The sequence below is a fragment of the Doryrhamphus excisus genome, chromosome 17, assembly GCF_030265055.1.
Source record: "Doryrhamphus excisus isolate RoL2022-K1 chromosome 17, RoL_Dexc_1.0, whole genome shotgun sequence".
In the NCBI taxonomy this organism is placed as follows: domain Eukaryota; kingdom Metazoa; phylum Chordata; class Actinopteri; order Syngnathiformes; family Syngnathidae; genus Doryrhamphus; species Doryrhamphus excisus.
Genome location: NC_080482.1, coordinates 1,956,003 through 1,972,865, shown reverse-complemented (window position 1 = coordinate 1,972,865; position 16,863 = coordinate 1,956,003). Strand labels below are relative to the sequence as shown.

Here is a 16,863-nt window from a genome sequence, read left to right as displayed (position 1 = left end):
CACCCTCCACACTACGCTTTCAGCCTGCTGTGCTCTACCTTTTCATTTAGACACTTTACCGTATTCTTAACTCTTTGGCTTAGCTTGTTTGCTGTTGCTAGCTGGCTTGTGTGTGTGTGTGTGTGTGTGTGCTGAAATAAGCCGCAGCCTACCGCTGCTGGAACTGGTGACACAGCATTAGAGGTTAAACGAGCCTTTCAATCATGTGGAGGCTTTTCCTATTGGCCCATTTTTATCTGGCATTAAAAATTAAATGCATACAATGATGCATGGAGGCCGTGCCTGGATGAGGCACAACGATCTGGGATATCGGACTACATGTCCAAATAATACCCTCCCACAGAAGGAAGGTAACATTTTTCTTCAAAGTTTCATTAGATTCATGTCTCCTTCTAAATGTGTGCAGCTCTTCCCTCTCCAGTACCGCTCCGAATCCCCCCCCCCCATGCAGCAAGTTACTTAAGTAACATCACTTTTCTAAATGACATGATTATGTTACTAGCATGGCCCTTGCATCACGACTGTTTACTTGGTAAGCATATAGTGTTTCATTCAGTCAACTCTACATTGAAAACTAGCACATTCTATACCTACCCCCCCCCCCCCCCCCCCCCACACTGATTCCAAATGATCTGTCTGATCGCCAATCTCTAAAAAGCAGGTACACATAATTGCAGTAGTTGATGTGGAACGAACCTATCCAACCCTAAACCTAACCACCACTCGTTAGTTCCTCACTAACTACTCTAAATGTGTGTGACTTAGTCATTAGTTTCTCATTAGTTACTCTACTCTACTCTACTCTACTCTACTCTACTCTCATTAGTTCCTGGTTAGTTCTTTATTACTTCCTCGGTAACTACTCTAAATGTATGTGCCTTGGTCATTAGCTTCTCATTAGTTCCTGGTTAGTTCTTTATTACTTCCTCTGTAACTACTCTAAATGTATGTGCCTTGGTCATTAGCTTCTCATTAGTTCCTCATTAACTACTCTGCTCCTTAGTTCCTGGTTAGTTCTTTATTACTTCCTCGGTAACTACTCTAAATGTATGTGCCTTGGTCATTAGTTTATCATTAGTTCCTCAATAAGTATTCTACTCCTTAGTTCCTGGTTAGTTCTTTATTACTTCCTCAATAACTACTCTATGTGCCTTAGTCATAAACGTGCCTCCTGCAGCCGTGGGCCTCGTCCTTTAGTTACATCCGACTTCCACATCATCAGCCGGCATCCTGAGACCATCGGTTCCAGTAGCTTTGCTCTTTTCTCCGTCAATAAGCAATTTCTTTGCAGTTTTTCTCCAGCCCTTTATATTAGGGGGTTGACTTCCCCATACCCGTGTTCTTTTTTTCAGTGCTTACTATGTTGGAACACAGTGGTATTTTATGTTCAAGCTGCAAAGAGTGACTGCATGGCACTCTGTTCACACTTTTTGCAGAACTGCTAGCAAACTGCTATTCAACATTAACAAACATCCCATAGACAACTCAAAATCATTGAAAATATTCTGCATCTACTCAAAGAAGGAAATCACCCACTGAAAGCATTCTTTGAAAGTATTCTTCTCATGGACACATGGACGTGTCTGCGGCCATTTCAGTAACACTCAATGCTGCAACAATTTCATACTTTCCACTAAAAAGCATTGTTTGTGATGATTAAGAAATGTTCTTAATTGGTTTAAAGTAAGCGGACATTCAGCACTTGAGCGAGCTGGATTCCATCCTGGCTGACTTGGGATGAGCGGCCAAGTACATATGACAGACACCATTTGCACTAATATTCACACCTATGGGCCGTTTAGAGTCTCCAATTAGCCCATCACTAATGTTTTTGAGATGTGGGAAGAAGCTGGAACACAGGAAGAACATGCACCGGAGATTCAAACCTGGATCTTTTCACGGTGATGCAGATATGCTAATGACTAATCCTCCATGCTGCCCCCCCTGTAGAAGTACTGCAATATTAATGACATTGCGTCTTCACTTCACACAGGTGGTGCTGAAGATCATCAAGCACTACCAGGAAGAGGGCCAGGGCAGTGAGGTGGTTCAAGGTGTCTTACTGGGCCTGGTGGTTGATGACCGGCTGGAAATCACCAACTGTTTCCCCTTCCCGCAGCACACTGAGGATGATGCGGACTTTGATGAAGGTATGGAATGTTTTGGTTTATTGCATAGTTGTGCAACTGGAAATAAACGAATGCTTCGCAACTTTCTTCACTTTAATGCTGCAACTATCAGCAATAACAAGAGTGAGATTTACTTTTAACGTAAACGTTGTTGTACGGAGGTAAGTGCTTTTTTTGTATTTTGTTAACAGATTGAATAGTGCAGAAAAACAGACCGCAGTAACAAGGCAGCGAGTGGGAGGAGAAGAGGGTGTAACAGGGATGTCTACATCAGCTTTCTTTGGCATTCATCATCTTGGTGTGCACAAATGTTTCTTTACTGGTTTTTAATGCCCAGTGCCCAAGTAATGCCTCAAATTATTTTCAGTGTTTTGAGTTTGATCCCGTTGCTTGAACATGTCCGTCACCGTGGCTGAGATATCTCAGGTTCTACGTGCTATTCAGCCCTTGGAATAGAAGAACCGGAAGCAGTAGCCCGCTTCGCATTGCCAGCAGTAAGTGGTGAACCACTGCCAAGGCCGCCCTTTGTCACTGGCTCCGTTCATAATTTTTATGGACAGAATTTCTTGGCACAGCCAAGGCGTTGAGGGTGTTCCAGATTGCATCTCTGCGATTTGAGGATTATTTAGTCCTGATGGGGATGAGGTTTTGCGTTTTTACCCCATCCTAGGTGTCATGTCATGTATTAAAACTGGCCTCTACTTAAACGTTCTGCCACTTATTCAAAACGTAGGTTTGAATTGTTTTTCATACACTATACTTAATATAATGGTAGTTTTTTCAGCTTAAGTAGCTTTAATTTGTCTCCTGGCTGGCCCCTTTTGCCGGGTCCCTCTCCTTGATGTGTGAATTTAATGAAGATTACATTCATGAAGATTGCTAAATGCATAGAAAGCCTGCTCCATTGATCAATCAATCAAACTGTACACATGCCAAGAGCGATCTAGTTTTTAGGTGCCCAATACCGTATGTATGAATCTATGCAGAGTTCTTATTTCAGGTGGGTGGTGAGGACAATAATTGTTTTTGTTGACGTCTTTCCCCGATAGCTTTTGTTATCAAGGTTTCCTTGCCGTCCGACCTCATGCCTTCCTCCATCAAGTATTGTTACTGTTGCCTTATTTGCCGCAGGCAACACAGAAGTAGAGAAACTGAGCAGATGCAGCCAATTGAGATTCAAAGAAAGGATAGAAATCTCGCCTTGACTCGCCTCCATGGCTACTAAGCAAGATGATGTAAAGGTTTCCCGAGTAGTTTGCATATTTAGGATGGGTGTCATGGCGCGTCGAGTTGTTAGCTTTGGAGTCTCTGGCATGTTTTTAATCACAGAAACAGCATTTGCACTGAGATGACTATCTCAAACTGACGTTCAAAGGATTCTAAATGTAAACAACCAATCAAGACAGAACTGTGCTCCAATGGAGTGGCTGCTGAGGCATTGTAGTTGGTACTGGAAGTTCACGTCACGAATTGAGATGTTAACAGCAAAATTTACTTTTTTTTTTAATGCATGACAGCATTTTATCTCTGTAATCACAGCCATAGATAGACTTTAGATCAGGGGTCGGGAACCTTTTTGGCTACAAGAGCCATGAAGACCAGATATTTTAAAATGTGTATCTGTGAGAGCCATATACATTTTTTAAACATTGAATGCAATAAAATGTGTGCATTTTTATGTAAGACCAACAGTTTTAGATATAACGGGCTCTAATTACGTTGACCAGGCACACTACCCCACGCCAAGGGGGTGTGGCCAGCATACTTTTGGAGCAGCGCAGTGTCCAATAATAAATCAAATACTTGCTGCCATTAATGCAACTTCTGCTGCGGCATGGTTTTGCACCATACTCAGTATATTTCATTCTTTTGGCCATCTTTGCCAGAAGGCTTGGTTCTGCAGCTTTAGCTAGGTGACTATTTGACTAAAGGAGGAAAGTTTACATTTACATCTTAATGACCGAGGTACACTACCGCATTACCCAGTAATAATCGAGTTTTGGTGTTTGACCTGGAAAATATCATCAGGAAAGATAGATATGTGGACGGATTAAAATGCATAAGAAAGTTGTTGATTTTTAATATTATTTTTAACAGTGATTTCTGTGATGTTTACTTTAAAATGTTAGCAAATGTTAGCATATTTTTATTGTGGTAAATGCTTGAGAGCCAGATACAGTCATCAAAAGAGCCCTACCTGGCTCCCGAGCCATAGGTTCCCTACCTCTGCTTTAGATTATGGCCATGTAAACAAAACATGAAAAATGGATTTCATGCATTTAAATGATGTTGTATGTCAACTGACCAGCCCCCTTTGACTTTCTGGCCTGGGTACTCCGTGGTATGTTGTTGTTCCCGTTTTTTTTCTGTACTGTTGTTGGGAGAGGTTCCAATGATCTTCTGCAGAGGCAGAAGAATACACAGAGCATAGTGACGGGTCTGAAACAGTTGTAGCCAAATCTTGGAATGATTTTCGATCATAAGATTACAGATAACCTGGAACTGAAAGGGAACCTCTGGGCTGTATTTCAAGCTGCTTTTTTATGCAAGCAAATGTGTGTCAACCTAATAAAAAAACGCTCTGAAGGAGTTGGTGTGCTAATAATGAGGTGCTTGTAATTGGTGAAGATAATAGAGATTGACCCTTTGCTTCAGTAAGGAAGAGCTATGGATAAACAGTACCATTTGTACCATCGTACTCGATTTGTTCTCAATGTTTGTGTTTTGGAAAAGTATAACTTATCACTATCAGTATCACTGGGATATTGTGAACAGCCAGCAGCAACTCAACGTTTTGGCATGGCTACCATTTTGATGAAAATATACCCTGAGAGTCGTTTCTTGGCTTTCCTTTAGCTGAGAGCTGATACTCCGCTTCTGGAAATGACGTTTTGCTGCGACATTGAGTTGATCATGCCTGGCGCCATGAACTGTAAATGTAACGTTGGCTAATTTACCTTTGGTTTTCAAAAAACGTAACAACGTAGAACATCATCACAAACAATACACAACAGTCGATAAATCATGTCAGTGATTTGTCCATCATCAAACCCAAATTTTAATTACTGGTCGATCTGCTATCTCCACCGCTCCCACTGGTCGTTGCTACATCTGCGTGTCAATGTTGTATTGGTGCACCTCACCTTTTCCCACTTTGTGTTGGCAGCTGTAATTAGGCCTGCTGGCACTGCTTGTTACTGCATTTGTTTGACATTTTATTGTGCAGTCATCTCATCTGCGAATGTGGCTTTACAGCGATATTATGCAGACGCTGTTGGCGCTTTCTCCCTTTTCTTCACTCTGATTTACCAGTAGCAAGCAGCATTAATAATGTCTTTGCATAATTCACTTGGAAATGCGCTACATGTGTGGCATAATTCTTTTGGTCCAACCTCTGATGTCAATGTGTTATTTTCCAAGGGAGTGTTAGTAGTAGCTTTGACAAGCACCCACACCAGTGGAGGTCTGCTTGTACAGTGCTAAACAAGTCTTGTAGGTAGGTAGGTACTTTATTCATCCCCATGGGGAAATTCACATGTTACAGCATACTTAGAAGTAGAATATTTAAATAATAATAAATAATAGTGAGTCAAGTCATTTAAGTCCTTCAATAAATAGCTTCTACCTGTGTATTTTGTCAATCGGCAAAGGTCTGTTAGATGAGAATGGCACACCTAGCTGATCTGTACACACAATGTCAAAAGGACTGGAAAGGATGTGACTGGGTGCCCAAGTGTGGCTTGAGAATAAGCTACGGGTGTGCTATGCTGTTTTTCATCAACGGGTGCCAGTGTGGAGCCACTGCTGCAGCACAGACGAGCTGTAACGTGACAAATATGAGTGAGCGAGGGAGAGAGTAATTGAGCTCATGTGGAAAAAATAGGCCTTCAGTAGGAGCAGAAAAAAGCCTTTACGGAACCCCGGTGCACATGACCTTGCATAGGCTGACTTTGTATCATGGACAAATGTATGGAAAGATGTGTAGGATTTCATACACAAACCCTCGGGCTGTGGTATGCATTTGATGCACACAAGTGGCATGGTTAATTCAGCAACTTTTGATCCTCCTGATGGTGTGTACTGCATTACCATACCATGTCTGTGTATACAGTATACAGTGTGTAGCATGTATGTCATATTCATGTTTCTCTCAGCTTGTAACATTGGGCAGCAATGTGAAATATTTGCTGAAAATAGCTGAAAATGCAGCTCATCAAAGAATTGCATTACATTTTTTTGTTACAATTAAATTGACATCACTCGCAACTTAATTGAGAATTGGTCTGCACTTGGCTCATTTGAAACACTCATGACATGTATTCATATTTGTGTTTCTTCTGTCACACTTTTACTTTGAAATCAAATCCAAGGCGACACATTTACCCCTGGCATAGAGATCCAGGAGTGCAGAGCACCTCCACAAGCCCAGGGAGTGTACTTTAGCATCACTGTGGAAGGCGCAGTGCAGAAGGGAGTCATGACTGGTGACAGTGCTTAGAAACCAGAACCTGGAGACAATAGGTGTTGTTTGGTAACACTATTGCCCGATATACCTCAAACACCGACGCCCAAAGGGTATTCTGGGGGCCATTTGCAGACCACACATTTTTGTTTTTTTAGAGTTTAGTTTTTTAGAAATGAAATAAACCAAAAAAATAGAGCAAAACCATATTGTGACCTTAGCACTGAGGTGCTAAGGTCTTCACTCAAGTTCACCCATCTTCAAATAAGTGAGGGAGGGTCTTAGTAATCCCCCTTTTTATTGGTTGTTTAGCCACATAAAAAAGAATCTCATCCACCAACAGCAGCAAGATTAAAGGAGCATATATTCTCGGGTTCTTCTTGGGTTACTAAAAAAAAAAAATCAATGGCAAGATGGAGACAGGCAGTGGACCTACTACTTCATCTGTTGAAAATGCTAATTTTTCACCTGAATTGTTGCTTGATGAACCAGCCTCCTGTCAGGATTCAGTAGTGTATCACTAACCTTAGGCTAAATGGATAATCTAATTAGCTGCTTAGCAATAGGACACTGTCCTTTATGCAAATGTTAACTATATACGTATCCCACCACACCGCTTAGATGCTGATGTGGTCATTGCTCATCAAAGTTCATTTCTGACCTCCTTCATGCTATGACGGCAGTGGCAATCATTTGGGAATTCTGGGATGGGAAGTGTGCTCTGCTGCCGTGTCTGTGGACTTTTTGTTTGAAATTACAAATGGTTTCAAATATAGGATTATTTAAATGTAATGTACCAGGCAGTGAGCATATAGTGATTTGTTTGACATTGTATCGTAAATGAACTCAACATTGCATTGACCATATTTGTGACATGGCGTCTGTTTTTAAAAGCATCCAGATCCAAATTAGACACGAATGCTCACCTTTTTTTTCCTCTCTTTAACTCACTGCAGGTGAGAGCCGCCTTTGCCTTTCTCTCCCTATTTCCAGCAACTCACTGACGCTGCGTCTTTTCCTTTGCACTTTTCTTTATTGCTTCTTTAAGGTCTCTCCATCTTCCCTCTCTGCCACGATAGTCCGACTACCCCCTCTACTTAAAAATCCCCTCCCTGTCCCCATCACAGCCTCAGTAGAATTCATTTAGAAACATACCGGCGGTAAGAGAAATTGTCAGCCTCCAACTTGTCTCACTGGGCTTCTTTGAACATTGCATTCCGTTTTGATTGTGCTGATCTTGATGGGTAGCTTTGAGTACATAATGTGGACTGGTCAAAAACACACTGAGGGCAGATTGTTTCAGTATCTCATAATAAGGTATGACATTGATCCCTTGATGGTGAAAATAGCGCTTGTAACAGCATTTTACAGATTAAGGATTAAACAATAAAATTTACATTAAAATATGCATCATATTTTATATGCAAATATGATCAGAGCGGACCGATGGAAGGAATCATTACCAATAACTGGAAAGATGTCTGCAGTCTAAAAAATGGGAAGGGCCACATTTTTATTAATAAAAATAGTATACATATGAAATAATAATAATGTTATTGGAAGCTGCTCTATTGAACTACTTACTGATGGTAGTTTGTAAACAATAAGCACTGGTCGCCTACCTTTTTAGCTTCTGGGATTTCAGCGATACGGGTTAGTGCAAAAATATGTAATACAATAACTGTTTTTTATTTCCTACAAATACAGTGGTGTGAAAAAATACCCTTCATGACAAGTGTTTGTAACACTTAATTGTTTGTTGCAAGAAAAAAATGATTTTCACACCACTGTATGTACGTTCCTCAGCTCATTTCTCCTGAAACACCAGACAAACTAATGGGTTGATTTTGTCCACACCTCAGCCAAACTTGCATTGGTCGGGGTTGCCAAGTCCTTTGTCCCGGCTCTGCTTTCTTCCTCTTGTGTTGCGATGATACAGTAATTACATTTTGTATGTGGGCCACAGTAAGCCTTTTTTGGGCTCTTTTGAGGTAAAATCTATCAAATGCAGTTCAAACACAATATACGCCTTGATGTCACTATAATTGGGGATGAGATTGGGTCTTTCACCTAAATAGCAAAAACAATCCCAGCAAAATCTAGACAAGGAAACCCATTGCACTAGTACTCATTCTCACAGTGATTCTCACTGGTTAGGAATCACTGGTCCAGATAAACAGAAAAACAGGAAGTAGATATTCTTATCATTAACACTCCAAGCAACATAATCATTCAACGATTAAATGGTTCATATAATTCACACAAACGATGAACACATTTATTGTCTGTTTTGTGTCAGAGCAAGTCCTAACTCGGACCGTGTTCTCCGTGCTGTTCACATCGTGATGTATTCAAGAGGACTTCATAACTCTTAATGTACTATTAAAGTACTATTTGCTGCATTGAAGTATGCTCAGAAAGCCCTGAAAATACACCCAAAACATGTTAATTGAACTTAAATGATGCGGTGTCTCTGAATGCAGACCCTTCTTGCCCATAATAACATGGTAAAAGTGTCATTCAGATGTTCTGCTACGATGAAAAGGACTAGTGTATGACAAATAGATGATCAGATGTAGTATCTTTTAGCTTGACTTAAGTTTCCACCTCATTTGGAGCTATTGATACATACAAATATGTATGGTTGTTTCCTGTCTGTTGGCTTCTGTTCATAAAATGCAGTAGAAATGAGCATATTTATGACATAGTTTCATCATGATGAATTCATTTTAATTGAAATAAACATTTTTGAAATGATAAGCACCATCAACAGCCCTAGTTATTTTACATACTGTAGGTGTCTACTTAAAGTATTTTCTAATGTTGCAACCTAAGCAACATCACAGCCATCATAGGAATCTATTTCATTTTTACCTTTCAACTCAAAAATTATTACCAGCAGACAGTGAAATGATTACAAAAACAGTTGAAATAAAATTAATTTCAGAATGTTCAAATAAGTCATGAATAATAAAATGTCAAACACAGTTTGGTCGTGTGGTCAAAGTTTAGAGTGAGTATGCAAGAAAGTAAACTTCTAAGGAAAAAGCCAAAGCTATGAAATCTTGGACGTTAATGCACAAACAGAACTAAATAAGACCAGTTGAATCAGCAATTTTCTGGGGGTCCTGCTAGGTTAGCCCGCAATTTTAGAGTCTTAATTGTCATCTGCAGCAGGCGTCTTCACCGCAGGTTAATTGAAGTCAGAGGATTAAAATGCCTCTGCCATGATCTCCCAACTCCGTGCTGTAAATACACTGTTCAGTATGCAGTAAAGGGTTTGTGTGGGGTTTATAAAAAGTTGAGCCTCCCCTCTTCTGATGGGGGTCTTTGCTTGGGGTTTGCCCTTCAATAGATCACTGCACCTGCCCCAAATGGGAAATTGATTTCCTCCATTTTTCCTTGTTCACTCTCAGCAAAGCCAATTAGAAATCACTTGGAGGTCCTGTATTCAAGATGGTACGCTTTCACTCGGTATGTCTCCTTTTTTAACTGTACTGCAGATCTCGGGTTGTCGCTTAGCACTGAGCCGGAGCTCTATCAGATTTTGAATCCTCACCCTGCATTATAAATCACGGGTGCGGGTCCCCCAGGTGCAGTCACCATTTCCATCAGTTCCGCTGTTTTATTCATCTGCTCCTTTGTCTCATCACGATTCCGCCCTACATTAAATTTTGTGTCTGTGTGGGGGTGATAGGCAAGAAAGGAAGGTGACAAGGACGAGACGAAATGAAGAGGCCTGCGGATGGCTCCATGGGTACGGTATAGGAGATGTGTGGTGCAGTGATGAGCAGAGGAGAAGAGAGAAAGTTATAGGGCGGAAATAAGGGCAACCAAGCAAAAGATTGCAAGTTGGTGCAGGCGCGAGGAGAGGAGAAATGGAAAAAGATAGGCCTCCAAAGTAAACAGCTGTTAGAGAGGTACTAGTCTCAGAACAATTGGGTCAAAGATGCAGGAAGATGCCATGAGTTGCTGTGGGAGTGGCATCGAATGGGCGAGCGTAGAGGATGAAACCATATCTGGATCTTAATGCTTAGCAATAAACAGTAGTATCATGCGGAGAACAGTAAACACGGTAGTTGACCACACAGTAAAACATGAACTCTCCCCGTGGTGACAAGAAATGTAGTATATGTTCAGTCAGTCTTTTCAATCAGTTTCTCAACCGTTGCTGAAATATCTGCTACTTTTCGTCACAAAAACCATCACGCGGTGTGTTTTGGTTTTTAAGCTCGGCGCTTGTATGTGCCTGAATGTGTTGGGCAGCCCACTGCAGGTCTCGCTTAACTAAGATTAATTGCACCAAATCCACTGTGCCAGGTGGAACATGGACCAAGGTGGCTGCGTTCACACAAACACAGTCGCTAACAAATAGGCACACAGATCCCATTATACCCTTGCTGGCGAAAATTAGCCTTGTGCCTCTCTTGACACCTCCGGGTAGACTGCAACTCGATACCACCATTTACTTCCCGACAACTTGCACATTTATCACTGTTCTCTCCAACAGATGAATGTGTGGATGGGCCAAATAAGTTGACAAAAGAACAAGCTATGTGCTTTCTCATATTAGCATTAGCTGACCTTCAACACAAGAAAGTGTGTGTCCTGTTTTTAAAGGATGTGCGTGACAGGGAATGTCCTCAGTACAAGGGTGGGGTGTAGTGAATTCATTGTTCGGGAAATGTCCTTCAGTTAGTCGTATCATCAATAATCACCGTAACCAGACTCCTCAAAAATGAGCATTACTATTAAAATAAATTTACACAATCATGTAAAGGTTTTTCAACCTGTTAACTACAAGTACTAAGTGCTAACTAGGTATCATTCAGTTTATTTAGTCTAAATTTAAGAATGCCTTTGAAACTGAGTGGAGAAGGACAAAAGTAAAAAACAGAAATGTACCACTTTCACACGGACCGGGAGGAGAATCTTATTTCCGTGGTTGCAATGTCTCATCAGTGTGGCATTACTGACACCCGGTGACCAGAATACCACATATATTTTTAAACTAATAATGGGGCCTCAGTCGACCAGGAAACAGCGATCATTTATTAATACATTATTGAAAAACACGATAGAGTGAGGGAGCGATGTTGGTGCAGTGTTGTAGCAAGGGACAACTGTATACGGTACCCTTTACATATTGTATATTGTATGTGTGCAACTGTGCTTCCAGCTTCATTTCCTTGTAGTTTTTTTGCCGCGGAGAAGGTTGTACTGTATCAGTCTTGGAAAAATAGTTGTGTGGAGGAGTATTTCAATGCTCGGTTCAGAGAACAATTTACTGCATTGGCTGGAGCTTCACTGTGATGAGCAATATAAAAAAAAATACATTTAGCTGTAAAGTCAGGCGTTTATACAAAAACTACTCTTGTTATATGTTATGCTCCATAAAAAGTAGATGCCCCGCGTCTTTTTGTGACATAATGCAAGCTTGTCAACAGTGTTTGGTTTCGGGGATGCCCCGTGGCATGTCACACAGTGTTAGAGCTGGTGCGAAACAAGCTTGCAGCTTTTAACTGTTTAAATGGCTTTTGCCAAGCGCTTAACTTTTAAAAGCATTCGTTGTCTCTTTAAAGATATACTCCCTCTGTTTGGTGACACATGCTGAGGTTTTATTTGTTCCGGAAAAACACTGTGCCGGCAACCTTGCTGTTTCACCAAATTCTGCAGGGGATATTCTTGAATTTTGAGTTGATCAGAAAACATTGTCACCCTGTTTCCTCCACTTGTCAAAATTTAGGCTTAACATACAGAACATTAGTAAGTACGTCAAGGCAGGTGTTGTGTTATGCAGCGATATTGGTATCTCCATTTCAGGCCAACAAGACCAGCTTCATATCTAAAATAATCCAAAACAAGGCTAATTTTAGTTAATTCTCAATGGTCATTTCATTAGTGTTGATATACTGCTGGTATTGACATCTATATAGTGTATAATTCAGTCTTTCCAGAATGTATGTATTAAATTACACGTTCCCCGATGCCTCTGCCATCACCATTCTTTGTGTGTCCTCCTTCACAGTATCCCACCTTGCATTATAGTACGGTTTGGCTGTAATATTTTCGTTGTGCGAGACTAAAGTTTGTGAGTGAAGGGCTGTGGTAGTTTTCATCTCTTTTTAATCTTTGCAGCTATTTTTTTCCTAGCCACCATTTAGTGATGCCTGGAAGCCACCATGTTCTGAACGTACAGCTGCTTAGTCAGCCGTTTGTTAAAAGCAACTGTATCTGTTTCGTGTGTGTGTGTGTGTGTGTGTGTGTGTGTGTGTATGTATGTGTGTGTGTGTGTGCGAGTGCACACACGCATGCAAGTGTGTGTGCACACTTTGTGCCCTCAAAAGGAGAGGGACTCCGAGTGAATTAAAAAGGTTTTTCTTGGTGGCACTTTGAGGCTCACTCAGGAGTGCGCGTGTTAGTTCAAGGCCTAATTGGCATATTGTTTTTCATGCTACTGAGGCAAAAGAAGCATGACATTATGAATGTGAATGAGATGGTACCTGGAAACTTGTGTAAGGTGTAAGGTTTTGTCTACTTTTTTGTAATGTTTCTGTGTATTTTCCATGGAGGTTCAGACACTGACAGCCTTGATTGAATGTGATGTCCAGTACACATTGGCCGTGCGGGTGGCGTTGGAAATGAAATGAAATTTTGATGGAGCTTGAAGGCTTTTTATTTTAAACACAGAGAAAGCAAATCAAAACCAGAATTTCTTGAAGCTTATTTGGTTGAATTAATAAATTGGGATTGGAATGAATTGGTTACATCTGCAGCCATCCGTAGGCCAGAGATGTCCAGACTTTTCCCAGCAAAGACAGCATACATTTATGCAGGCTGTTTATATATTGTAATAACGTTCAACAAAACATACAGTACAATTAAAGTCAGTTTTGTATTTAACAGTGTCAAAGTTCAAGTAGTGTTTGAAAGCTCAGTTCCCCCCATTTTCGATGTAGTTTTTTCCCCATCCATTTTCTAAGCTGCTTATCCTCACTAGGGTTGCGAGGGTATGCTGGAGCCTATCCCAGCTGACTTTGGGCAAGAGGCGGGGTACACCCTGGACTGGTCGGCAGCCAATCACAGGGCAAATATAATCATTCACACTCACATTCACACCTATGGACAATTTGGAGTTTATTGCCAACCTTAACACACCAACAGCAGTGTTTTAATGCAAACACGAGCTGCTCGTCCTGCAATCACAGTCTCGCCAAAGTGCATTCATGAACATCGGGAATTCTGAACATCAAAAACCAGAGGGATTTTATTAGATTGCTGCATAATCTGCACCCACAGATTATGGGCACTGCAAATGTTGCAACTGCATACACACCGCGACAGGAAGTCAGGCACCGGAGCGGCATTTCAACCTCCCTGTCTGCCTTACATCGGGAGCGGGAGTCTGCTAGCTAACTGTCCATGTCAGACAGCCTAGCATGTTTTCAACTTTTTATCTGCACAGTCCACTGATTGCAGATGGGAATGTGCTGGACAGCGGAAGCATCCGGAAGCTGAAAGGTAAACAGAAATAACAAACAGCAAGTACATGTCTGGTGGCAGAGTACGCTAGTTGGTTTATTCACACAATAGTAGAATGCAGTTCAAGTTCCTCAAAACAGTGGGATTTAATTGTGGTGCTTGATACAAATAGTAAAAATCTTGTTTTTCTTTTTTAAACTATCCATGCATATCCATGCATTTCAGGTTTTGAATGGTTGAAAAATGAAGGAGGGTTTGGATCATTTATTCCGGTACCAGTCAAAACACCGAACTCAAGGGACCTAAACAGCACTGCTTGGTGGGAACAGGCCTTTAGATGAGCAAGATTTCCTCATCAGCGTGCGCATGTGCATGCATTCGTGCGTGTGCGGGCGCGTGCACGCGTGTGTGGAGACTTTCCAGGCATGATCCCTTAAGTGTGACAAGGTGGTGATCTGAATGTGTTGTGACAAACAGTTACGTGGATCTTGACTTTTAGAGACAGAGGCGCGCTCACACACACATCTTGCCTTCACCGAAATGTTGTGGCCTGCAGCAGCATGCAAGGTCTGAAGCAGTTCACCTCTTGTGTCATTGACTATTAGAGTATGGACTATCTGTCTGGTTCATTGCACAGACACACAGCCATGCCCGTTGCTGTGTCAAGCGTGTTTAACCACACACACACATGTGCTCACGGGCTGTATGTTTTTGGTTATTTCTTGTAACACTGCTGCCCCAGGGTGAGATTTTACCTTCCAGCTGATGAGTACCAAGACACGCACACACAAACTATTTTCAGTATTGTCAAATGCGCACCCCCGTTGTTTTGCACTTTTACATCATTTTTGGAGCTGACACACACACACACACACGCCCAGGCAGATGCACAATCAAGCAGCACTAGGCGAATGGAGCGTCTCGTTCCCCGCCCGGCCTTAAGACCCACGTTGATTGATAGGAAAGACTCCAGGGCACAAACATGGGTGAATAGCAAATGGAGGCGCATGCCTTTTGATGACATTGTCAAATGGTCAGACGGCTGATTCTCAAGCTAATATTACCTCGGAAATGTCTTTTTTTTTTTTTGTAGACACAATAATGGGGACAAAAATATTTCCAACAAACGTCTTGCTTTTTAAAAGTAATTTAGCCGATTCTGTCTGATGTAGGATGACGAAAGAATTGCCTCAGTTTGTGGGTCATTTACAAATTCAAATGTACTTGAACTCGCTGGAATGCTTTTGACCAAACGTGATGGGAGTCTTTCCCACCGTCGAGCACTTTATTTATTATTCATCAGTGCATTACTTCTGTTTCTTCAGTTATCTAGGAGTTCTCGTCACACTTTACAATTCCCCTGACCTGGAAGCTTAGGTTTTTATCTGTTCATCTTACCGCTTCAGCTTCTTTTGATACCATTGGGTAATTATAGGTACACACCGGTTTGTATGTTGAACATTTGCTGTTAATGTGTTCTTCCTGTATTTTTATCACAAAATGTCCTTGTTAGTATCCTGTTAGCATGCCGTTACATGGAAACAGAAACTGGAAATCAGTAGTTGACTCACAAAAATGTTAAAGCACTCGTAGACTTATAGACTTAATAGACTTATAGACTTAAAACTTATAGTTTTAAATCCATAAAACAATATTAAATGCATATAAATTCAGGTTAAATTATATTCAGGTTACTTTTACCTTCATTGAAACACAATTACATGATTTCAAAAAAGACTATTTGATTGGGTTAGTGTCCATCAGACCTTCTGGTACGGGTTAAGGACTCTAACCAAGGTATACATGTTATGTAAGGTCTACATGAAGCACATTGGGTGTACTTGTGTCTTTTGTCTCACATAATAGCCATTAATCTATTCAGTTCATAAAGACCAAATTTGAATAGATGCTCATACATAAATAACCACAGTCAAGAATTAGCTTATATGAGCCAAAACGTCTCTTTGAAGCGCATTTGTATACAGATATGGAACTAATTGATTCTTTGTACCATCTGAACCGTGTGGTTTTCTGCCAAAGTGTTGTCGTGCCACTCGGTGTTGGAGCACGCGTGCACACGTATTTCCACCTCTATCAGATGGTCACACATTTGTTTTACCTTATCTTCACAGCAGGAGCTCCAATTCATGAATGACTCCTAGTTTTCTGTTCTACTTCCACGGGGATGAGATGCGTGGCCTGCCACTGACCTGTTGTCTCACGCTGCCATGGAAATCTTTTTGGGGGCTTGTACTTTATTTAACACGGACAATTTCACAGTGGCAACTCGATGTTTAAGTGCATGATGGTGAACTAAACTAACAAAGTTTGTTGTCATTTGTGTAATGGCTGGCTTGGTGGTGTTGTTGAGATGTACTCCATCTGTGCTCCACAAGCTTTGACTCCATTGACTTCATTGGAAATGACTACTTGTATACTACTTTAATTCAGTAATAACTCGGGCTGTCAGATGATTAAAACATTTAACCGCGCTGTCTTTGGGCGAGAGGCGGGGTACACCCTGGACTGGTGGCCAGCCAATCACAGGGCACATATAGACAAACAACCATTCACACTCACATTCATGAAGCTAACATGTTTTTGGAATGTGGGGGGAAACCGGAGTACCCGGAGAAAACCCATGCACGCACGTGCAGAACATTCAAACTCAACACAGAAATACCCAAGCGGAGAATCGAACCCAGGTCTTCCCGATCTCCTGACTGTGTGGCCTACGTGCTACTTTACTCTTAATTAAACGCAATTAATGGCAGATAGAAAGCTTTGACT

At 41.3% G+C, this 16,863-nt stretch overlaps 1 protein-coding gene across 1 annotated transcript in view; it reads left to right on the top strand.

Annotated features, from left to right (window-relative positions):
• The window catches only part of LOC131105165 (eukaryotic translation initiation factor 3 subunit H), a 45,409-nt gene that overhangs the window by 9,234 nt on the left and 19,312 nt on the right, over nt 1-16,863 (top strand). The window contains exon 2 of the mRNA XM_058053014.1: nt 1,994-2,150. Coding sequence (XP_057908997.1) covers nt 1,994-2,150 — 157 coding nt within the window. The remainder of the gene's footprint in view (nt 1-1,993; nt 2,151-16,863) is intronic.